Here is a 26,261-nt window from a genome sequence, read left to right as displayed (position 1 = left end):
AGGTAACTTGGTTGCAGACTCATCTTCCTCTAATCTTTCATTAATCTCATATTTCTCTCTCATAGAAAGAATAACATGTTTACATTTAGATAATTTATACTGCAACCTTGCTTAATGTGGCAAAGTTGACAAGTGATCATAATAGACCATAAATGGTTTCTACTGTCGGCAACTTGGCATTGGTGTGGAGGGAAGGGCAAAATTGTAGTGGGGGCACAGCGGCCTGCGCAAATGACTAACAGTTCAGGTAAGCAATCGTTCTGCTGACCAACTTCCGGTACAGCTTTCTTCACTTCCATGGTTCACTGGCTCCTTTGTCTACCTTTAGACGAAAATGAAATACATAAAGAACTTAGCATTTTAAAGCAGATCGCATTAGCTAATGGCTTTTCTACAAACGACGTCATGTGGCCCTACAATAGGCTAAAGAAACGTTTAACAAACAGCAGGCGCGCACACACACAAAAGATAACCGGCAAAAATAGAATAAAAACTATTCCTATGAAATTTAACGGCAAAATGTCCCTGCAAATAGAAAAATGTTTTAAAAGTCAGATGTGGCTTTCAGATCAATAACACCGTAAAACTACAAATAAAACATACATTTAAAGGGAAGTATGATAAATTTGATGGCTCTGGAGTATACAGGATTGACTGCAGTAACTGTGACAAATGTTATATAGGTCAAACAGGCCGCTCTTTTAAATTAAGGTTCAAAGAACACTCACAGCCACAAAACAAAACGGCTTTAGGACAGCATTTGTCTGGTACTGGTCACTCCATAGGGAGCATTGAGAATTTTATGCGTATTCTTCACAGGGTGGAAAAGGGCCGTGCTCCTAATTTGTTAGAGGAGCTTGAAATCTACAAAGCAAAAAATAGAGAGCCAAATAAACTGCTTAACTGGCAAAATGATTTTGTGCCCAATGCCTACTTTGCTTTATTTGACAATGTTTTACCCTAATCACTGCACGCCTCTGTTATATATAGTGCGTTTGCAATATTCACCTAGTATTGAGTGCATCACATATTTACTTCGTTTTCATACGTTTTACGCATGACTCTAGTAAGTTCTTGTTCCTTCTTTATTCATTTCATAGACTGCATTAATCCGATAATGTAGATCATCCACTGTTACGGAATTTTATCATTCTTTTCTTGCAACGGAGTACCGCAGGGTACGAGGGGCCCTCTGCTGGTCACGTTCCTCCATCTACTTCCCGTCTGTGTGGAATTCTGGCATTAGGGCTAACAGAGGGTGCTGATTATGTGCACAACTATATTTTCTTTCATTTGTGGCTCCTTTAGCAATTTGTTTTATGATGTTTAATATTACCCGGTGCAATATCAACGGTGTTTAATATTTATGTCATTGTCTAGAATATTGGCACTAGAGCATATGTCAACCACTGTTTTTTAACTCTTCGTCTTTTTAACAATATTACTTTTGTCGTGTTGTTCTTTTTATTACTGTAACACCTCTTATACTTTATAAGCTTATTACAGACTTTAACTATTGTATCCCCCCTTTTATTTTCACTGTTTCAATTAAGTATTGAAAACTAGTGTATGCCGACATTAGCGACATCTGGTCAACTTACAACACAAACATCTTGTGGCTACTGTACGACAGCTTGTTTTAAACAGTAGTTTTACTGACAACATGACTCGTGCATGTGATGTGATTTATATGTATTTGACGATGCTGGTGCTGATTCCGCATTTAACATTTGACGATGCCACTATGGCTGCAGTACATTAGGACTTTGTTTTTATGAAACAGGTATGCCTCTTCATATTTAAAGCGCACAAATGTAAATTTTGTCAGTATTACTTTTCAATATGCTCTATGTATTGTTCTTGAGCTGTATACAGTTTGCGAGTGTATTTATATTTTTCCCATTTTTGCGGCAGATCAGATGATGGTCATTAAAGACCGAAACCGGTAAAATCTATTAAACAAAAAAGATTGTGACCATTGACTAAATTAAAGGAAACTTTCAGATGATCGATACTCTACTTGCAACCACATGTGTTTTAGTACTTTTGCAAGACAATAGAAAGAGAAATGGAAAAAATTAAAACTGTCAGATCTGACAATGGCACCAAGTATAACAATTAAAAATTGGGAAAACATTTGATGGATATAAGACACTAAACCACCATTAGGTACAGTCCATCCCATAATGGAGTTGCAAAGAGAACACACAGCACATTCACTGAAAATGAGAGCTGCATTTTTACATTCATAATTGCACAGTATAGCTCATACCAGTATGATGTTCAGGTGACACCATAGAGTAAACAAACCACTGCATAGAGCTCTATTGCACTTCACCACATACAAATAAACATACGAAATAGAAGATGTCCCAAAAGGTACTTCATGTCTTCAGTGTTCATATAACTCAAGTTGTAATTAACTTAAAGAAAAAGTAAAGTTTGTCTGATCTGGGACAAGATAAAAAAAAGAAAATTCTCCAGACTTTTCTCATATATCCCAGTTAAAAACACATATTTTCTGTGATGATAATACGTTATACCCCTGATGAAAGCATATATTTTCCATGTTAAGCAAAAATATACTTTTCCTCAGAACTGTAACACTTACTAATCATCTGAATGGTGAAGGTTTTGTGCAGCAGTATAGAATTTCCTAGCACTTTAGGAAACGAAAGCCAGCAAAAAGCAATGCATACTGGAAAGATCTTCATGTGCAGCAACATTTACACTGCATACTTTCACATTATGAAAGTATAAAAAAGATTCTTCCAAATACAGCAACAGGAATTCCACCAAAAACAGCACGGTAGCTTCCAAAGCACAGAAAACGAGATAGCAATGTACTTTTGTCAGCCAATCATAGCTCATGTCTCATGATCTCACCAGCCAAAGCAGCATATATTCAGAGCATAGGAAACATAATGCAATCGGCCAATAACAACATCATTGTCAAGCAGTGTGAACTAAACATATAGGAAAAGTTCAAGGTTGTAATTAATACACATACAGCACAGCTACAAGAAAAGCTAAGCTTTCACATATAATATTGGTCATAAATTTTTTTTTTCCTTTTTTTTCTTTCTGAGGGTGTGATTACGCAGGGTCGTAAGAACACAGCTTAAACTGCAGAAACTGAATATTTCTGACAAGTAGATTATAAATTTCACTGCTATGCACCAAACATTTCATGGGTTCCCTGGCTGAATACATGTTCTGTCAAGCACTTTGACTTTTCCACAGAAAAGCCAGTTACACATTCAATTGTTCAAGAACTTTTGCAGTTTTTCTCCTTTTTAAGGATAATTATATTTTTTGCCATCCATCATTATTGTCTAATTTGTAATGTATGAAAGAAATAAAATAAATATGAAAAACTAACCTTGAAACTTGGTCTTTTTTAGCGTGTGTTACCCTTTAAGACATACCAAACACAAATAAGCCAGTAAATAATGACATAAATGGTTGATCATCTGGGCCTAAAATTTTCCCAAGTGGCTGGTACTCAATGTGAAGTTTTGAATGAGAGTTAAATGCTCAACAATTTAAAAAATTCACCGCATATTCTCACACATAACCTAACTCATCTTGCGTAAAAGGAAATTTACTTTAAAAGTAACTGTTCTCAAACCATTATTCACAATATTTTCTGGTGACATGTTACAAATGTAAACAGTTGTGATGTCACACTCATCAAAACAAGGGCCACGAGAAAGATGCATTGGATGCAGTTTTATGTTACAAAATAATATATAGTCTTTGACACATTTTGTTGTTGGCAGACACTTGTATGTGTACTGTGTTTTGTTGTTGCAGATAACACATTTTCTTTGCAACTAAAGTTTTATTTGTGTTATTCTTTCATTATGTTTTTTTGCTGCAGTACTGTTCTGCACAAGTCAGCTAAAGTAAAAGTCATACCTAGAGTTCTGTTCTTACTAGTCAAAATTACAAAAATTTAACTATAAACTGAAATAATGGAAAATTCCTGGAAGTCTAAAAAATTTCCGGATTTTTCTCAAATTACTCCCAGATGAAAGAATTCCCAGTTGTCACTGGGCATATACACCATACCTAATGCACCAACTCAAAAAGTTTTTTTTCTTTTCCCGCTGGCCCTTTAATCAAGTTCCACGTGTGCTACTGTTGTGGCATTTAGAGTATTGAGTCGATACAAATGCTTTCATAGTAACTAGTGCAGCGTCCTACGAGGGTTACATAGTTTTAAGATGCCTTACAGAAAGACTTCAGTAGTGAATGCTGGAAAACGTCTAATTCTCTCCAAATCTTTGGTCGCTTCTCTTTGGTCAGCCTACATTGTGCAAGCCTGTTTGCATGCAGTTCCTGTGCCATTTTCTTATGGATGGCTGAGAGGGTGATAGTTTCCTGCATCACATTCTGCAATTTTTCTGAACTTGGGTTTCTGACTTTGTTTCAATAATACAAGCCACTCACTGTGCCTTTTCCAGTGCAGACACCACTCTTCAATTCATTTATGATAGTCCTACCATCCTGCACCAACAAAGAAAACCACTTTTTCAGTTGTGCTGTTCTTATCACCTGGAAGACAATACATTTGTTCATCACCTTACATTAAAAAAAAAAACTTTTGTTGGTGTATCAAACAAACTTTACTTTTTCCCCACAAGTCAATTACAAACAGAGTTATATGATACTGAAATTGTAAAGTACCTTTTGGGATACACTGTAAATTGTTCATATATCTCCTACATGTTGTCCTTTTATAACTTACTTACATAGTTTTAGGGACACTAAAGTAATGGCATAGAATTAAAACCACTTGCATTCTTCATCCATGCAAAACATTCCATGTGCATGGATTCTGTTAAGTGGTAGGACATGAAAAAGAAAAAAAATTGACTACCTGATTTTTGCATCATCAGTTTGCCAATACACAACCAACACAGCAGTCAAACAACAAGAAAATAATTTACACAACAACTATCTATTAACTTGCCACAGCACTATATTTAGGACTCCCCTAAGTAAGATTAACAGCTAACATTATGTAGTTCAACAGCATATGATGTTAATTCCGCTGTTTCCAGGCCCCTATGTGCCTTACTCGACATTAATTGCCATCTATTTTTCAGTAAGATTGTCCAGACTCTGGAATTAAGTATCCTACAGTGAAAGTGTAATAGATATTAGCACTAAATTAATATTTAACATAATAAAAAAAGCACAGGTGTGCAAGTAGTGCTAGGAATAAAATTGACATTCACAGTAAATACGAGGTGCATTGAAGTCCTAAGGCCTCCGATTTTTTTTCTAATTAACTACTCACCCAAAATCGATGAAACTGGCGTTACTTCTCGACGTAATCGCCCTGCAGACGTACACATTTTTCACAACGCTGATGCCATGATTCCATGGCAGCGGCGAAGGCTTCTTTAGGAGTCTGTTTTGACCACTGGAAAATCGCTGAGGCAATAGCAGCACGGCTGGTGAATGTGCGGCCACGGAGAGTGTCTTTCATTGTTGGAAAAAGCCAAAAGTCACTAGGACCCAGGTCAGGTGAGTAGGGAGCATGAGGAATCACTACAAAGTTGTTATCACGAAGAAACTGTTGTGTAACGTTAGCTCGATGTGCGAGTGCGTTGTCTTGGTGAAACAGCACACGCGCAGCCCTTCCCGGACGTTTTTGTTGCAGTGCAGGAAGGAATTTGTTCTTCAAAAGATTTTCGTAGGATGCGCCTGTTACCGTAGTGCCCTTTGGAACGCAATTGGTAAGGATTATGTCCTCGCTGTCCCAGAACATGGACACCATCATTTTTTCAGCACTGGCGGTTACCCGAAATTTTTTTGGTGGCGGTGAATCTGTGTGCTTCCATTGAGCTGACTGGCGCTTTGTTTCTGGATTGAAAAATGGCATCCACGTCTCATCCGTTGTCACACCCGACAAAAAGAAAGTCCCATTCATGCTGTCGTTTCACGTCAACATTGCTTGGCAACATGCCACATGGTCAGCCATGTGGTCATCCGTCAGCATTCGTGGCACCCACCTGGATGACACTTTTCGCATTTTCAGGTCGTCATGCAGGATTGTGTGCACAGAACCCACAGAAATGCCAACTCTGGAGGCGATCTGTTCAACAGTCATTCGGCGATCCCCCAAAACAATTCTCTCCACTTTGTCAATCATTTCGTCAGACCGGCTTGTGCGAGCCCGAGGTTGTTTCGGTTTGTTGTCACACGATGTTCTGCCTTCATTAAACTGTCGCACCCACGAACGCACTTTCAACACATCCATAACTCCATCACCACATGTCTCCTTCAACTGTCGATGAATTTCAATTGGTTTCACACCACGCAAATTCAGAAAACGAATGATTGCACGCTGTTCAAGTAAGGAAAATGTCGCCATTTTAAGTATTTAAAACAGTTCTCATTCTCGTTGCTGGTGGTAAAATTCCATCTGCCGTACGGTGCTGCTATCTCTGGGACGTATTGACAATGAACGCGGCCTCATTTTAAAACAAAGCGTATGTTTCTATCTCTTTCCAGTCCGGAGAAAAAAAAATCGGAGGCCTTAGAACTTGAATGCACCTCGTATATGACAATTGTTAGGAAAAAATCAATAATACAAAAAAATGCAAGGAGATATATGCCGAGAAAATTGCTCTGTTTAACACTGAGAAGATGCTTAGAAAAACAATTGGAATCAGAAGAAAAGTAGGTATTGTAGAAATGGACATAACAAGGAGTGAACACCATGAAGAAGAAAAGTAAATACTTTAGAAATGAGCATAACAAGAAGAGAAAATCATGAGAAATGCATATATGAGAACAAACTTCAGAAAGAAGCTTCAATGAATGGTCATGTGAATTATTACAAGAGGTTAAAGATTTGTTCATATTCAGCTGCAGTTTAATAAGAAATCTAAAAATCATATTATGAACGTTAGTTTGCACTAATTCTGTTTACTTGTTTATTATTCATTTGAGATGCTGCATTCTAGTCTCCTTGGTTGTAAAGCTGTCATCAACTGAAGATTGGTTTGAGCACTGCAGAGGCACGGTCTTATTGGAGGTGGTATCTGCAGCCTTTGAACTGACTTACCAGTCCAGTTATAGGGAGACCCACAGTTTCAGACAGACTGACACATAGTATTAGTAGCATTCTTATAAACTGTAACCTCCTAAATGGATGCTTCTACAGTTCCCTGTAGTTCAAGTGTTTCTCGATTAACAATTGTGCCTTCAATTCACTTTTTTATTTTATGTCCATATATTGTCTTATCCCCCCCCCCCCTTTTCTCTTTCTCTCCCCACCCCTCCTTCACTCTCACTGTGTGTGTGTGTGTGTGTGTGTGTGTGTGTGTGTGTGTGTGTGTGTGTGTGTTTTTAACCTCAAAACAGTTACACATGGTGAAACACCATAAGTTTGATTATTCACTACCAAATTCAGTGCTGCATATCTATGACTTTGCCATATTCTCTCTTTCCACCTCGGACAAACCTACCAACAGCCGCATCACTTCCTTTTGATCCACTGAAATCAATCGCCATAACTGAATTGCCCTGATCTAACACTTTTCTTGTTTCATACAGTCCTTGACATCCATTTGATAACTCTGTTGCTTGTGATGTTCAGTATTATATCAAAAAACTATTTGGAGATTATGTTGTTGTTGCTGCTGTCTTCAGTCCAGAGAGTGGTTTGATGCAAGCTCTCCATGCTACCCTATCCTGCAAAGCCTCTTCCTCTCTGAGTAACTACTGCAACCTACATCCTTCAGAATTTGCTTACTGTGTTCATCTCTTGGTCTCCCTTTACGATTTTTACCCTCCACGCTTCCATTCAATGCTAAATTGGAGATCCCTCGATGCCTCAGAACGTGCCCTACGAACCAATTCCTTCTTTTAGTCAGGTTGTGCCACAAAGTCCTCTTCTCCCCAATTCTATTCAGTATCATCTCATTAGTTACGTGATCCACCCATCTAATCTTCAGCATTCTTCTGTAGCAACACATTTCAAAAGCTTCTATTCTCTTCCTGCCTAAACTATTTATCGCTCGTGTTTCACTTCAACACAGAGCTACACTCCACACAAATACTTTCAGAAAATACATCCTGACACTTAAATCTATACTTGATGTTAACAAATTTCTCTCCTTCAGAAACTTTCTCCTTGCCATTATGCAGTAATCAAAATCCTACCTGCACTTTTAATAACTTAATTTAGTGTCAGGTATGAGGGGAGACCCAAAAGAAACCGGACTCTAAGGGCGATGCCACTCGTAGAATTAGTGCAGGATTCTCACGCTAGAAACCGGACTCTAAGGGCGCTGCCACTCGTAGAATTAGTGCAGGATTCTCACGCTAGATGGTGTTAGTAGAGAACTTCATGAAACAGCTGTGCAGACGGCATCAGTGTAGAGCTGAACGTGCAAGTGTGGTATTGTGTTTCTCTGACTGTTGGCGGGTTACCTCTGCGAAGTCGTTATGGCAACTTTAAAAGAACAAAGAGTGTGTGTGAAATTTTGTTTCCTGCTTAAAAAAACTGCAAAGGAGACACACCAAATGCTTCAGGAAGCTTTCCAGGAAGAGGCTATGAGCCGCACACAGGTTTTCGAGTGGTTTGGGCGCTTTAAACGTGGTGAGATGTGTGTTGAGGACCAAGCTCGTTCTGGACACCCTTCAACATCGCGAAATGAGGAGAACATTGAAAAGGTCTGCCAAAACATCAACGAGGATCGTCGCCAAGCGATCGACCAAATTTCAACAGAGACAAGAATCAGTTGGAGCTCGTGCCAGCGGATGTTGAGTGAGGATTTGCACATGAGACGTGTTGCTGCTAAATTTGTTCCGCGCCTTCTCACACATGAGCAAAAAACCATCCGCATTAATGTATGTCAGGACTTGAAGACAGAGATCGCACGTGATCCAAACTTCTTGAACAAAGTCATTACAGGGGATGAGAGTTGGTCTTACAGGTATGACCCAGAAACCAAGCAAGTGTCAAGCCATTGGAGGACTCCCAACTCTCCCAGACCTAAAAAAAGCAAGGCAAGTAAGGTCAAATGTGAAGACGATGATCATTGTCTTTTTTGATGTTCGTGGAATTGTGCATTGGGAATTCGTACCCCCCGGGCCAGACTGTTAACCAGCACTTTTACTTGGATGTTTAAAGGCGTCTGCGAGAGGATGTGAGGAGGAAACCCCGGAACTTTGGCGATCAGGTGACTGGTTTCTGCATCACGACAACGCTCCAGCACACACGGCCTTACGAGTGACCCACTATTTGGCATCTCAGAGGTGGTCTGTCGTTCCCTACGCTCCGTATTCGCCGGACCTAGCCCCATGCCAATTTTTCCTATTTCTACCAAAGAAAAAAACGCTAAAATGGGAGCGTTATGAAGATGAGAAGGCGGTAAAAACAGCTTCACAAAGGGCACTGGATAATATCAAACCTGAAGCGTTCTAAACATGCTTCCAACAGTGGGAAAAGAGACTTGACAAGTGCATCGCATGTAATGGAGAGTATTTTGAAGGTGACTTAAGTAATTTTGTAAACAGGTTAATCAATAAATTTTTTATGAAAACAATCCGGTTTCTTTTGGGTGCCACCTCGTATTATGCACTTCATTACTTTTTAACTTGGCAATGCATGCACAAAAGTTCTTTTCTCCAAAGAATCAAAAAAGGTTCCTCTTTCATAACTGCCAAATAAAATACTGCAAAATATGTTAATACTTTCTGACACCCACTTTTCTGATACTATGTACTCCTGAACTACTGGAGTCATTTCAGTTTCTCTCCTTCAAGAGTCTGCAAGATGTCGGCAAGTTCTCAAAACCTCAAAGTACTTCTGCACACACTTGGGCATTTGCGGTCAGAAATGCTGTCAATTCAGCATGGCAGGTGAATTGCTTGCAATGACTGCATTTTTAATTTATCTACTGTAATACATCTGCTTTGCCTATTCATGTTAATATAATTCTCTCTCTCTCTCTCTCTCTCTCTCTCTCTCTCTCTCTCTCTCTCTCTCTCTCTGAGAGAGAGAGAGAGAGAGAGAGAGTCAGAGAGAGAGAGAGAGTCAGAGAGAGAGACAGAGACAGAGAGAGAGAGACAGAGACAGAGACAGAGACAGAGACAGAGAGAGAGAGAGAAACAACCTTACAGAACCATTGTGAGATCTTCAGGAACAAATGTAATGTACTGTTATTGAACAAAGTTTTGCATTGCACTTCCCTTAACTTATCCTATGTTTTATCTTCCGTTAACTATAAACCTTTCATAATTTATAACAACTTAGGGAATAAGAATAAGTCATTTAATGCTACTAACACCTCTCTTAATGAAAACAATATATTTATATTAGTATTGGAAATTTACCTACAGCTGAAGAAAACATCTTAGTTTGCTACATCACTGTAGTTTATTTACTAGTACATACTCGTAGCCCCACAATTTCCTCTTGGTAACCACATATTTGCACAAAAAATCAATGTATCAAATGAAAAAGTGGTGCCTCCCTCCTCCCCTTGACACTTCTTGGGCAATGTGTTTGTTAAAAGTCCTCACTTATTTCCGACAAATGCTTCTCAACTGGTCTCACAAAACTGAGTTCCATCTATTCCAGACAATTCCACGGCAGAAAATTTAAGACAGTCATCAGGAATCAGACCTTGATTTTTCACATCAGCAATTAATCATAGTATCAAGGTAGGACATCTATACAGAGAAGATCCAACAAAGAGTGACATGTTTTGTGATCAGATCATTTCGTCAGCATGGGAACATTAAAAACATGCTCAACAAACACCGGCAGCAGATGCTACAAGAGAGGAATTGTACATCACAGAGAGGTTTGCTACTGAACTTCTGAGGGAGTACTTTCCAGGAAGAGTCTGACAACATATTACTTCCTCTCACATCTTACAAAATGACCACAATTATAAAATTTGAGACATTAGAGCTAATACAGATGCTTACCGACATTCGTTCGTCCCACACACCATGATGTGCCCTATGCCACATACCACCACATAGCTTGCAGAGTACTGATGTAGATATAATTTCTTGCCGATTTCCTACTGACATCATCCAAATGCTAAGACTCAAACAAAAAGACCGTTTTTTCCTACAGCACTGTATGGTGTTGCAGACCTAACCTAACAACTTGCCCATATGCTATGCACTGTAAATAGAAGGCGACCCCTATGTTTTTAACTGGACCTCTGGCTGCACTGCACGAGACATAAAAGTTCACTGTTGTTCCCAGAATACAACTCTACCACGACATAAGAAATGTGTTTATCATCTTCAGAATTTCTTGAGAAATGCTTTGTCCAGTTTTGAAAAATCCTCAAGGTCCCAGACATGCAGACTACATTCTATAAACAATTTTACAATTAACAGTTGCAACTGAGACAGCTGACAGTTGTCCATATACTGCAGTTATTATTAAAACATTACACTTCACAGGTGATTAAAACAATAAAACATGAGAACTCATCTGTCCTGTTTGGGACTTAATATGACATGTGGAACTCTTCAACTTCAGCTAGTGAATATAATGAAGGAAGAGAAATCAAGATGAATATTTTTCAATCAATTTATGACCAAATGCTACAAAGAACCATATTTTTCCTCGTCATTTCTAGCCTTTTGAAAAGTTTCTAAATCGCAATTACTGCAGCCTAAACCCAAACTGTAAATGAAGTGTTAACTGTAATAACAAGAAAATGTACACTTACTGTCATAATAGAAAATATTTCCAGACAAAGAACTGCAAGAAGTGCTCATGGATAATCAGTATGACATTTATTTAATTATTTATTATTTAATTTTTATAATTTATTTTTTTATAATTTATTTTATTATTATTTATTTTATTATTTTTATTTTATTATTTAGTATTAATTAAATTTATTATTTAATTTTTAATTATTTATTTAATTTATTCTTAACTGAGAATAAAGACTTTTTTTACATTAACATGACAACAATTTGCATTAAACTGTTTCATTAACACTTACCGCAACAGGGTCATATTTCATTGCTACACATCCCAACAGTAAGCTCTCTGCTACAGTGAATAGAGCCAGTAAAATGTAGTTCACTGGTGTTCTACGCCTTAGTTCAGTACAGCAGCTCATAAGTATCAGCATTACAAACATTATGATGAACGTCACTGGGAAAAATACAGGATTTTGTTGGACGAATCCCTTGATTTCTTCCACATACACAAATGTAGCAATAAAACTAGCTGTGACCACAAGCTGGCACATTAGTATGGAATACACCTTCCTGAAATACAAAACCAAAGTCAAACACAAAACATACCGTCAAACAGTAGCTAACATCAGGAGCAACAAGTAAACAATCTCCAATCGCATTTAATTAATCAGAGCACAACACAATAAAAAAAGCTAGTATTTATCACAACAAAAATTGAATACACAATGCAGTAACAAAATTTAAAAAATCATACACCCTTCCAATAACAGGACCTAGGTAACTTTGGATTATGTCACAATCATACTGTTTCATAAAGAGATGAAGCCACTTACTGAAGCATTGTGTAACATACCTGACAAATCCATGACGTATTGTTTTATCTGAAAAAACAAAATTTTCTGTTCCTTCATAACTTGAAGTTTCTTGAACAATAGGTTGTTCATCTGAATGAATAAAAGTTGATGGACTTTCATTCTGATGATCATATGGTTTTGCTGCAGGCATGAAACAAACACCTGATCCAGCTACGGGAACAGATGATGGATATGGGGGGCATGGTTTAGACATAACATTTGAAGCTTGCTCAGCTGAGATGAACTGTGAAGAGCAATTGGCAGGCTGGAAATCTGTAATGACAAGAAATGCTGTAACAGCAATTGCCACATACTGCAAACCCACACTACTTCAACTCATCATACTTACAACTTTTATAACCATCACCAAAAGATTTAACATATTTAATAATACTTTGGAAACAACATTACTTCCCCTCTCAACTCCACAAGTATTTTACATCTGGAATTTCTATCACCAGGTTAGAAAGAAGTTCAAGATACAGTCAGTGGTTAGCAGTGCACTTAACTCAGGAACTTACTGCTACACATTGCTTAAAAAAATAAAATAAAATAAAATTTATATATCTACTGGTTTACATATTTGTATACGTTAGCAAATTATTTAGTGATTAAAAATTACTTTTTCTAGTAGTAAGACGAAAGGAATGAGTCTGTACTTTGGAATTCATCCAGTTTTTCCTCGTGTCATAATACCAGATTTCATAGACATTCCATTTTGTGAATAATTTCATATTTCTGAGAAAATGTCAAGGTTCTTCCAGGTGTCACAAACATACAGGGTGTACATAAAGTCCGGGAACATTTTCAATTATTTATTGCACAAGAACTAAACATTGTACAGATGTCATATATATTGCATTTTGAAGAGAAACTCTGCAAGGTTGGTTTTTTTTTTTTTTTTTCCCCTTAACTAACATTTTATATGCGAACCATGAGTGACCCGGCAGACATCAACACGGTAATCGAATTCTTGCCATACCCATCCCAGCATGGCTGGGACGCCCACATCTCTTTGCTGGGCACAAGCAACCTGTCGTAATGAATTTGTTGTGCCAGTGGTAAATGGCCTTCCTTGTTGGTGGCTTTTTACCATACTTGGTTCTAAACATCCATTGATCAGCTATAGCACACTTGTTTTTGTCAAACTTCAACAAACAGAAACTGATAATCCCACCTCAAGGGTTCAATGTCCCTCATACGCAAAAAGAATATGACTAGTTGGATCATTAGGAAATTCATAGGTGGTGATTTCATAAGTGAGCAATAGTTGGACTTCCCGGACTGAAGAAGGAAGATCCCCACTTCAGCAAGGAAACAATCTCCATGACAGTACAGGATGGTCAGTTGGTTGGTTGACTGCTCCCCCAACAGCAAGGTCATCAGTCCCTTGTTTCAAAGGTGGTCCATTCGGACAGATATACATCTCAGAAGAGTCACAACGATAAAAGGTAAAAGGCTAAAAAACATAAAAGTGCAGTTGTGTTGTCAATGGTGAAAACAAAAGGAGGGAAGTCAGCAAGTGGGCAACCCCAAGGCTACGCTAGAGGCAGGAAACATCCCACCTCTGATGCAGTATGGGCAAGATCACATGCTACTCAAAAGTGTTCAACCGCTAGACTGTAAAAGTGTGTATTGTAAAAGGAGACTAACCAAATCTAAAAAGTGATAAAAACAGAGTAAAAGGGAGAGAAAAAGAGGAGCTTGGCCAGGGAGGGAAGTAAGCAATCTCCAAACACAGCTTACAATGGGAGACACCCCAACCCTCACCACCCTGCCCCTACTGCAGAAGGAGATTAAAAACCTTGGCACTGAAAATACGAGGTGCATTCAAGTTCTAAGGCCTCCAATTTTTTTTTCTAATTACCTACTCACCCAAAATCGATGAAACTGGCGTTACTTCTCGACGTAATCGCCCTGCAGACGTACACATTTTTCACAATGCTGATGCCATGATTCCATGGCAGCGGCGAAGGCTTCTTTAGGAGTCTGTTTTGACCACTGGAAAATTGCTGAGGCAATAGCAGCACGGCTGGTGAATGTGCGGCCACGGAGAGTGTCTTTCATTGTTGGAAAAAGCCAAAAGTCACTAGGAGCCAGGTCAGGTGAGTAGGGAGCATGAGGAATCACTACAAAGTTGTTATCATGAAGAAACTGTTGCGTAACGTTAGCTCGATGTGCGGGTGCATTGTCTTGGTGAAACAGCACAAGCGCAGCCCTTCCCGGACGTTTTTGTTGCAGTGCAGGACGGAATTTGTTCTTTTGGAACGCAATGGGTAAGGATTACACCCTCGCTGTCCCAGAACATGGACACCATCATTTTTTCAGCACTGGCGGTTACCCGAAATTTTTTTGGTGGCGGTGAATCTGTGTGCTTCCATTGAGCTGACTGGCGCTTTGTTTCTGGATTGAAAAATGGCATCCACGTCTCATCCGTTGTCACAACCGACAAAAAGAAAGTCCCATTCATGCTGTCGTTTCACGTCAACATTGCTTGGCAACATGCCACATGGTCAGCCATGTGGTCGTCCGTCAGCATTCGTGGCAACCACCTGGGTGACACTTTTCGCATTTTCAGGTCGTCATGCAGGATTGTGTGCACAGAACCCACAGAAATGCCAACTCTAGAGACGATCTGTTCAACAGTCATTCGGCGATCCCCCAAAACAGTTCTCTCCACTTTCTCGATCATGTCGTCAGACCGGCTTGTGCTAGCCCGAGGTTGTTTCGGTTTGTTGTCACACGATGTTCTGCCTTCATTAAACTGTCACACCCACAAACGCACTTTCAACACATCCGTAACTCCATCACCACGTCTCCTTCAACTGTCGATGAATTTCAATTGGTTTCACACCACGCAAATTCAGAAAACGAACGATTGCACGCTGTTCAAGTAAGGAAAATGTCGCCATTTTAAGTATTTAAAAGTTCTCATTCTCGCCGCTGGCGGTAAAGTTCCATCTGCCATACGGTGCTGCCATCTCTGGGACGTATTGACAATGAACGCGGCCTCATTTTAAAACAAAGCGCATGTTTCTATCTCTTTCCAGTCCAGAGAAAAAAAATCGGAGGTCTTAGAACTTGAATGCACCTCGTAAAAACCACTTTCACAGAGGAAACTGAGAACCAGTTCAACCATCCATGAATCATCTGCCAATATTAAAAGTAAAGTGTGGGGGAGTACTTTGTACGCAGAGCTAAAAGGGGGCATTCCACCAAATTGTAGGGGGGGGGGGCTAATTATGGGAAGAAAAACAAAAAAAACCCTGGATCAGCCTGGTATGGCCAATGTGGAGACGACACAGGGTTGTCTAGTCCTTTCAGGAGAGGCGGAAGGAAGAATGCCAAGGGACAGGTGTCACCTTAATTGCACAATTGCACGAAGTTTATTAACACAGGGAGGTAGCCCCCCCCCCCCCCCCCCACCCCGCCCAAGAGTTGGCCCATGATTGTGCGAAGTGGGATTTGATATGAAGTCGTAAATCTGCCACTGGAGGGATTACAGGGAAGGGGGTGGGGGGGTTAAGTGACTGCTCCCCCAGCCAAACAATCAGAAAGCTCTTTACCCGGGATACCCACATGGCCAGGGACCCAAAGGATGTCAACAGAATAAGCAGCATGGTCAAGATCACCGAGAAGGTCATGGATGGCTGAGACCAAAGGATGGTGGGAAAAACACCAGTCAATAGCCTGAAGGCTACTCATTGAGTCCATACATAACAAAATGCAGTTGAGTTGGGACTGTTTAATAAAGGTAAGGGCCTGGGAAAGTGCCATCAATTCCACAGTAAACATCCCGCATGCAGTTGGCAGGAGATGATTTTCCATGCCAACAGAGGACGTGAAGGCATATCCCACATGATCAGCAGATTTAGAGCCATCAGTGTAAAAAACAACAGCATCCCAAAACTCCCATAAAATTCGGCGGAAAAAAATAACAGAACACCATAAGGGGAACAAAATCTTTCGGACCTTGGCGGGGATCCATCCGAATCCGGGGCCGAGAAACTAACCAAGAGGGGTGGGGGTGAGTGTTGGGGAGGGAATGTGGGAGACAGGACAAAGAAGGAAGCTGAAAATCACGGCAAAGAGACTCAAGGCAGAGCCCAACCGGTAAACCCCCCTGAGGGTGGGAATCTGTTGGGCGACGTCCTTGGTCTGGGAACAGGATAGAATAGGAAGGATGAGTGGGAAACGAACGGACAGCATTGGCAAACCAGAAGCTGGGACTGCCGAACAGAAAGGGGGGCAATCCCAGCTTCAACCAGGAGACTATCAAAGGACTAGTAGGTAAGGCACCAGTGGCCACACAGATACCACGATGGTGGACCGGATCCAGGAGGTTCAGTGTGGAAGTAGCAGCTGAACCATGAAATTGATAACAATAGTCCAATCGAGACAGCACTAAAGCCCAATAAAGGCGGAGAAGAGTGGAACGATCTGCACACCAAGAGTTGTGGGCAAGGAAGCAAAGGACATTAAGTTTACAGAAAAATCCTATCTTCAGAAGTCTGATATGAGGCATCCAAGTGAGCTTGTTGTCGAAAAGAAGACCCAGGAAATTAAGCTATGGGACAAAAAGTAATCGTTTTGCATCAAGGTAGAGCTCCAGATCGGGGTGGACCGGCGACAGAAGTGGACCACCTGCGATTTTAAAGGAGAGAATTGAAACCTGTGTGAGAGAGTCCATGCAGCACAATGGAGCTGCTGCTCTGCAGAGGCCATCGAAGAGGAACTAACCCAAATGCAGAAATCATCCACATACAGAGCAGGGGTGATGAAAGGACCAACGGAGGCCACAAGTCCATCTATAGCAATGAGGAAAAGAAGTACACTCAATGTGGAACCCTGTGGGATGCCATCCTTCTGGGTTCGTGGAGAACTAAAAACAGTACCAACCCGAGCCCTGAATGACCGATGGAACAGGAACTGGCAGACAAATTACACTCATGAAGTGTAAGAAAGGTATGATGGTATCAAGCCGTGTCATAGAGCTTGTGAAGGTCATAAAATACTGCAACCAAATGGTGGCACTGGGAAAAAGTCTGCCAAACTGCGGATTCCAAGCAAAGTAAATGATCAATCAGAAACCGTTCCTCTCGGAAACCGCACTGGTATCAGGACAATAGAGCCCGAGATTCGAGGACCCAATTGAGCCGACGGGCTACCACCCATTAACTAACTTGCAAACAACATTTGTCAGACTAATTGGCCGATAGCTTTCGACAAACAGGGGATTCTTACTAGTCTTAAGGACGGGAACCATGATGCTATCGCTCCATTGAGAAGGGAAGTCACCCTGGAGCCACATACGGTTAAGCACCTGGAGAAGATGTTGTTGTTGTGGGGCACTGAGATGTAGAAGCAATTGGTTATGAATGGAGTCTGGGCCAAGGGCCGTATCATGAGAAGAAGAAAGTGCGGAAAGAAGTTTCCATTCAGTAAAAGGTTCGTTGTAAGATTCTGACTGACAAGGGGTAAAACGTAAGGCTGAAGCTTCGGCCCGCTGTTTCTGGTGAAGGGAAGCTGCCGGGCAGGAGGTTGATGCTGATGCTGTTGCAAAATGGGTTGCAAGATGTTCTGCGAGAATCAACGGGTCCATGCAAAGGCCATCTGGGAGGGTAAGGCCCGGGAGGGTAGACTGCCAATGGCAACCTTGGAGAGAGCAAAGTGTAGACCATACCCGTGACATAGGGACATAGAACCAAGGGAAGAAACAAAGAGATCCCAACACACCCATTTGCTCCGTTTGATTAAGTAACGGGCTTTGGCATGAAGGCGTTTAAAGGTAATAAGAGTGGCAGCACATGGGTGCCTCTTCAGGTGTTGCAAAGCTCGACTGCGATCACGGATTGCAATGGCAACGGCCGTACTCCACCACAGGACTTGCCGGCACTGAAATGGCCCAGATGAGCATGGGATAGCAAGACTAGCAGTGCAAACAAACGCATCAGACCGTCATGTAGGAGGTCATCAATACAACCCGACAAAGAGGGAGAAAAAATGACCTGTGCAGTATATAGAGGCCAATTGGTGCATTGGAAAGACCAACGAGGTAACCAGTCCATCGGGGAGCAGGAAGGGAGCGAGAGAATCAACAGGAAGTGGTCACTATCGCAAAGGTCGTCGTGTGGCAACCAGTGTAATGGAGGGAGGAGGGAGGGAAAAGAAAGAGATAGATCAGTGGCAGAAAAGGTACCATGACCGGCACTGAAATGGCTAGGGGAGCCATCATTAAGAAGGCACAAGTCGTGGTCTGCAAGAAACTGGTCTATGAGAAGACCCCGACTAGATGGAAATGCACTGCCCCACAAGGGATGATGAGCATTAGAATCCCCAAGAAGGAGGAAGGGAGGAGTAAGTTGGTGAAGAAGGTCAGTTAAGGCAGCAGGTGTAAGAGCCCTCTCAGGAGGGAGATAAAGATTGCAAACTGTGACCTCACAATCCTAACAGCAACCGCTTCCAATGTAGTTTGAAGAGGAATCCACGTGCTAGCAATGTCCGTACGGACCAACGTACAAACAGCACCAGAGGCCCGACCCAATTTCGACAGAAAGAATGAAACTCACGGAGGGTCGATGAGTGATCATCTGTAAAATGAGATTCTGGTAGAACCACACAAGCTGCAGAGTAAAACAGAATAAAGGATTTCAACTCTGGAAGGTGACAGTAATATCCGTTACAATCCTATTGGATAACCACAGAATGATGATTCAAATGTGGGGTGAACAGGCTAAAGCCAGCCATGCCGCTGGGTCACCATCCGTGACCGACAAGGAGGGGGCGACATCATGAACAGCAGGTCAGAATCAGGTTGTGAAGGTGGGGACGGGACATCTGGCAACACCAGACGCTCCTTGTCCCAGGACTTATGTTTCTTCTTCTTTTCTGTTTGAGATTGAGGTGGGCTGTGTTGCAAAATGGAGTCAGCTGCAGCAAGATCTGGAACAGAAAGAGAGTGGTCAACCTGTGGGGCCACAGACCGTAGTTCTCGTGGTCGTCGTGTGGCAGCAGACCTTTGGCCTGGAAGGCGCTGGGAAGGGGGGTCCCAGGAAGGGTGCCCTTGACCGGCAGATGCTGAAGAAGTGGAACACTTCTCTGACTGGGGAGGAGGAGTGGTGCCCGGAGGGGAGGGGGTGAGGAGAGGGGTTCAGGACTGGAGTAAGGAAGGGGTGAAGATGTAACTAAAGCATAGCTAGACGTCATTGACAAAGGATGAAGACGTGCATACTACTTACGAGCCTCAGTAAAGGTTAGACAATCAAGGGACTTATACTCCTATATCTTCTTTTCCTTCTTATAAGCCGGGCAATCTGGTGCTCAGAATGATTGCCATGACAATTAACACACACAGGAGGGGGAACACAGGAACTCCCCTCATGGAGTTGACATCCACAGTCGCCACAGAGAGGGGTCTGCGAACAGTGGGAAGACGTGTCCAAAATACAAGCACTTAAAAAATCTCATAGGTGGTGGGATGTACGGCTTCACGTCACATCGATAAACCATAATCTTGACCTTCTCAGGGTGGGTATCCCCTTCAAAGGCCAATATAAAGGCAACAGTATCAATTTGATTGTCCTTCAGGCCCTTCTGAACACGCTGAACAAAGTGAGCACCCCACCGTCCCAGATTGTCCCTAAGTTCCTTATCAGTTTGAAGGATGAGGTCCCTGTGAAAAATTACACCTTGAACCATATTCAAAGACTGGTTGGGGGGGGGGGGGGGTAATGGACACGGGAAATGCACCAAGTTAGTCACAGGCACAAAGGGCTGCAGTATGGGCAACTTAAGCAGTTTTGATCAATAATGAACCCGACCACATCTTGCTCAGAAAGTCCACTTCGCCAAACTAGCCTTCAATGTGTTCCACAAAAAATAAAGGTTTGGTACTGGTCAATGTATCCCTATCAGTCCTGGTGCAAACCAGATAGCGGAGGCAAGGTTTCACACCTAGCCGACGAGCCTGACCCTTCTCCCAGGGGGTAGCCCTGGAAGGGAAGGCCAAAGGGGCAGAAGAAGCAGCACTAAAAAGAATCGTTTCCATTCAGAGAGACGGCCGTAGAAGAACGGCGAGAGTTCTGGATCCATATGCATAGCGTCTGCCCTGATACCACCCACTCCGATCAGGGGCTCTCCCCACGGGCGCCACCCAGCCACAGCAAGGGCCGTCTGGTACGTCAGCCATTGTCAGGAGTTCCAATGCTTCAGGATGACAAGCAACCACTCCTAGGCTTACATGAGGTGGTCACAGCTCAGGTATCAGAAGTGTGATCCCTGTGTTTTCAGGAGGATCAAGCAAAAGGCTACATAGCAACCCTACCATGCTGGCTATGTACCCGAGCATCAGACAACGACGTGAAGGAAAAGATGAAAGGAACTAGGAGGGCATACACCGGATACACTAGGTAAGGTGCTCTTCCCCAAATGGCTCACACTACGGAACAGAAATTTAGTAATGGAGGTCAAACCCTAGAGGACGACCAGAGAATGCCAAAAGGTTGAAGTAATTACTCAACAAAACCAAATCACAAAGCCAACATAACCAGGAGGATAGCAGGGCCAACATAACCAAGGGAAGGGGGAAGGGGGAAGGGAAAGGAAATGCAGCATTGGAAAGAAGGAAAGCTTGGGGCCCTGTGCTCGCCATGCATGTACTCACAAAAGGACCATGAGCCCCCTGGGGGGCAGCTCAGGATGAACCAGTGGCCAGCCTTACTCCATGATGAACTGGGTCTAACAATTTCAGAGCTTTTAAGGTACCGCTGAGCCATAAACGTGGCTACCAGTCTAATAAGGACAAGACCAGGGCGCAGTAAACACAGAGAGTAATGCAATTCGCACCCCAAGTGTGTGTTCACGGAAATTAGAGGGTTAAGCTACCACATACAGTCTTCAGTTAATGATTATGGGTCTGCCAATCCAGCTTTATTTTTTATCAAAGATAAGTCTCAAAAAGTGGGACTGTGCAACAACATCTGTCTATGTCCTTTGTACCCAAGTAGAGTTCTGGGACAGCAGAGAGAATTGGAAATCATGGGAAAAGCTTCGGATGGCACATTAGAGCTGATGTTCAGTCACGGCTACAGATTGGAAACTATACCAGTGTAAAGGTCATTGACATTGAGCAGGGGAGATGAGTCGCCCCACGGAGGTCACTATCCAAATGGTGGTGAGGAGCAGTGTAACACACAACATGGAGCCCTATAGGACATCGTTCCCTTGAAATGGGGCACTGAATGATGTACCAAAACTTTACACATCGTCCCTCCCAGAAACCACACTGACAGGGGAAGAAAAGGCCCCTTGATTCGAAAACCCAACACAGGAGGTTGGCTACCATCCCTTCAAGCTGTTTGCAGAGTATATTGGTGAGGCTAGTAGCTCACCAAGTGCCAATGAACATCGGGTTTTCGCCAGGCTTAAGGTTTGGGGCTACGACACTACCTCACCATTGTCAAGGGAAGACCCATTCTAGCCAAACAGGGTTAAAGACCCTGAGCATATGGAGTCTGAGTAACATTAAGATATTGAACTATCTGCTAATGAATCAAAACAGAGCATGAAGTAAAGTTAAGAGCCTCAAGCAGTTCCCAGTTTATGAAAAGTTCATTTCATAATTAGGCTTGTTGAGGGGATGACACATAGGGAGATGTCTTCCACGTGGGATTCATGCTGTCAAGCGATAGCTGGGTATGAATAAGACACTGATGCTGTTGCAAAGTGAGTCGATGCACCAGTATGAATACCACCCTGGATGATGTGAGGTCAGGAACAGTTGTTACCCTCTAACAGTCCGGAAGATCGTGGAGCTTAACCCACACTTTGAGTTGAATATTCATATGTTCCCAAGGAGAAAACATAGTGCTCCCAGCATTCCTTCTTACTGTGTTTAACGATGTAGCCAGCCTTGATGTGGAGTCACTGAAAAGTGTGATGGATGGTTTGTGAAGAATGTCGCTAGAGATGTAGCAAGTCCCTTTTACAATCCTGAAAATAGGTTCCAATGTAATAGCAGTTGCACTGGTGTGAGTGAGTGCATCACTCTGGGACATCTACAACCTCGTTGATGCCATCTAACAGAGAGGTGGTAAAGTTGACAACAGAGATATTCTGTCTGGAGGTACATAAGTATTACAAATGATGATCAATGAGGTCATTTGCACCCATACAGCTACTACTTCCAATGTGATACAGTGGGGAACTCACTCACAGACAAAATCTGTGTAAACCAATGTACTAACCCCCCAGATGCCCTATAGGAGAATGCATGAAGCACTGGGCAATGGCCGTCAGTGACAAGTGTTTTTGGAGGGTGACACAGGTTGCACAATAAGAGAAAATCAGTTGTAGCTCTGGCAGGTGACAGCAATATCTATTACAACTCCATTTGATCACTGCATTGAGGGTGTCCTGGTAGGGTGTGAAAGGGCATGGCAGACATGTCATAGCCCAGGATCACTGTCTATCACTAGTGAAGTTAGAAAAACATCAATGAGCATTAATTCAGAATATGAGGGCGTGTGGGAGAGGGGGTGGGGGCTCAGGGCAGGAGGTGGGGCTTGCACCTCCGGGGTTGTAGCTTCCTCCTCCTTCTTCTCTTTCATAACTTTTGGTTCTCTAGAAATCTGGCAAGGGCTTATCCACTATGGGTGTGGGAACAGATGAAGAGCAGCTAGTCCTGGAACCAACAAGCTGCAGCTCCTTCAGTGACTGACTGGTGCCAGGTCTCTGATCTGTGGGTTTCCGGGGTGAGGAGCCCTGGAGGGGAGACCCGAGCCCTGTCACTGGTAGATGCTCAGAAACATATCGTGGGCAGTGGGGCGCATTTAGTTACATGTTTAAATTTAATTTCCCTGTCCGATATTTTTATGCTGTTGAGTAAATGAGTTTTTTTTTGCCAACAATTGAACTCCTTTCTGAGCCACTGGCAGCTTTAATAATGAGAGTAAAGATAACTTTTTCCTCTAGTGTTGTAGGTATGGATGTTTTACCATCGCCACCAGTGGACATGATGATGGAGGCAGACAAGCTGGCATGGGCTGCACAGTGGAATAGTGGAAACCTGCCATGAAGGGTGCAAGTGACCCGTGGTATTGGTAGGCCCCGCTGGTGGAGCTTTTCACCTCCGGATGGGCGGAGGCCTTGCAGGTAGTGCTTACTCTGAGTTTGACCACTGTAGACCCCACCTAGCACGGCACAGAATCTTGTGCCGAGTGCTTAGCTTTTAGCTATAATGTAGGGCAAATCTTCATCACCATCTTGTGACTGTGGTGTGGAATGACAGACAATTGCTCATGTTATATCAACACAACGTTACAAGGGTTCTTTTGAGGGTTTCCTCACAGTTCTGAGCGATGTGATAAAATACAAACAAGACCTTGAAATCCATATATAGCTATTGACATTTGTGTTATTTTATGGTAGATAGCTGTGCTTAAATGTTGACTTGTAGTAGTCTTGTAATATTTATATATGTATTGTCATATGATAAATAAATAAGCTATTAGCTATCCACACCAGCCAGACTGAAATGTTCTCGTGCTCGTCTCTACGTGAGCTCGGACACACTGCTTTCTGTAGATTGAATAGCATCGTGAGTTTGTTTCCCTCTCAAGGTGTTCTGTTCCCTGGTTACTACTGAGCCATCATCTGCTGGTGAAATTTCCGAAGTCGCGAGGTGCTACAAATTTTCACACCTGTGCAGACACGGAAGTGGCCACAAAGAATGTACTTACAAATCTGACACCCCTATATTCTCATTCCCCTTTTCCTAGAGCCCACTATAGGCCTAGTGTTCATATATGATGAATATGTAATGTCACACCTGCATACCATAACTGTAATTTTTCTGGAAGGACATTTCTTTCAAAAGCTAAGAGAAAGCTCTTGCATCTATTTTGTTACCCCTGGGACCTCACTGTACATGGCAGATAAGATGTATGCCTCACCATTCAAGATTAGCTCATAGCGTCTTGTCTCTCTGGAGTGTCAGCTTTCTATGAAAGATAACTCCTTGTATCATAGTCACTGTTTTACAAGGGTGGTTTGTTAAGTCTGGCAAATTTCCATGGAAGAATGGAACATTTCTGTTGCGCCTTCACAGTTGGTACACTTGATTATTCCAAGGATCGTATAAAGAATTTTAACACTGTACAATGTACAGTTCATTTTTGACACCTATCTGAATTGGTCAAAGTGTCGACTGCGATTGAAAATGGACAAAATTGATGTTACAAAATATTTTCATTTGAAGGACTGGTCTGGCACACTAATCAAAACAGAATTGGATTAGGTTCACACAGGCACTACTTCATCACTGAAGACCATTTACTTTTGGATTTCTGAATTTAGATGAAGTCAGACAAGCATAGTGCACCCTAGCCATCCAACTGATGTATTCAACAAAGGATACTGTTGACAAAATCCATTATACCGTAAAGCAAGACAACAAAATAAAAATTTGAGAAATTGCTGAGACTGTAGGAATCTCAACTGAGCAAATGCGTAATATCCTGCACATGGAGAATTGGCTGTGAGGAAGCCGTGTGTAAGGCAGGTGTCACAATTGCTCACAGTCGACCAAAAGTACATCCAACATGACATTTCATCACAGTGCCTGGCGACGTTTAATCACAATCTGCAAAACATTTTGCGCCGATTTATGACTGCTGATGAAGCCTGGATCCATCTTTGGACACTGGAGTCAAAACTGCATTCGCAACAATAGCCAAAGGTTGGTGAAAGTGCACCAAAGGCAAAGATCATTTTGTCAGCTGGTAAGGTGATGGTCACAGTTTTTTTGGGATTCTCAGTCCTCATAGATTACTTGGTAAAGGTGAGAACTGTAACTGGACCATATTATGCTTCACTGCTTTATAGTTTGAAACTTGAACTGGCTGAAAAAAGACCACGGTTTCTATGCAAAAAAGTGCTTTTTCACCAGGATCATGTATAATCCCACACTTCAGCAATAACAATGGCAAAAGTGCGTGAATCGGACTTTGAATTTTTTCCTCATCCACCCTATTCACCAGACTTAGCCCCAAGTGACTTCTTTCTGTTCCCTAACTTAAGACTTTGGCTAGCTGGGAAGAAATTTTCATCAAATGAGCAAAAGATAATTGCAGTCAATGAGTATTTTGCAGAATTTGATAGTCTATTTTTCTAATGGGGTGAAAAAGCTCGGGAATTGCTTGACCAAGCTTATATCTCTTGAAGGTGACTATGTCAAAAAGTAAGCTTAACTGTTTGAAAAAAAAAAAAATGTTGCTTTTTTTAGCAAACTTTCAAAACCACCTTTGTAATTGGAGCAATGGTAACTGGTATGACATCCACTCATTTATATGCCTGAAAAGCTGGAGACTGTGCAAGAGAGAAGGCGTATCTTTTATTTGTTCCACAAAAAATAATGTTGTTGTTGTGGTCTTCAGTCCTGAGACTGGTTTGATGCAGCTCTCCATGCTACTCTATCCTGTGCAAGCCTCATCATCTCCCAGTACCTACTGCAACCTACATCCTTCTGAATCTGCTTAGTGTATTCATATCTTGGTCTCCCTCCACGATTTTTACCCTCCACACTGCCCTTCAGTACTAAATTGGTGATCCCTTGATGCCTCAGAACATGTCCTACCAACCGACCCCCTTCTTCTAGTCAAGTTGTGCCACAATCTTCTCTTCTCCCCAATTCTATTCAAT

General features: G+C 42.0%; 1 protein-coding gene across 1 annotated transcript in view; it reads right to left on the bottom strand.

Annotated features, from left to right (window-relative positions):
• The window catches only part of LOC126175310 (protein lifeguard 1-like), a 67,607-nt gene that overhangs the window by 23,584 nt on the left and 17,762 nt on the right, over positions 1–26,261 (bottom strand). Inside the window, exons 2-3 of the mRNA XM_049922016.1 lie at positions 12,563–12,836; positions 12,009–12,279 (exon numbers count right to left, since the gene is read on the bottom strand). Of these exons, the coding sequence (XP_049777973.1) occupies positions 12,009–12,279; positions 12,563–12,836 (545 nt within the window). The remainder of the gene's footprint in view (positions 1–12,008; positions 12,280–12,562; positions 12,837–26,261) is intronic.

This window comes from Schistocerca cancellata, chromosome 3, assembly GCF_023864275.1.
Source record: "Schistocerca cancellata isolate TAMUIC-IGC-003103 chromosome 3, iqSchCanc2.1, whole genome shotgun sequence".
In the NCBI taxonomy this organism is placed as follows: domain Eukaryota; kingdom Metazoa; phylum Arthropoda; class Insecta; order Orthoptera; family Acrididae; genus Schistocerca; species Schistocerca cancellata.
Note: the sequence above shows the minus strand (reverse complement) of the source record. Positions and strands in the feature narration are given on the sequence as shown.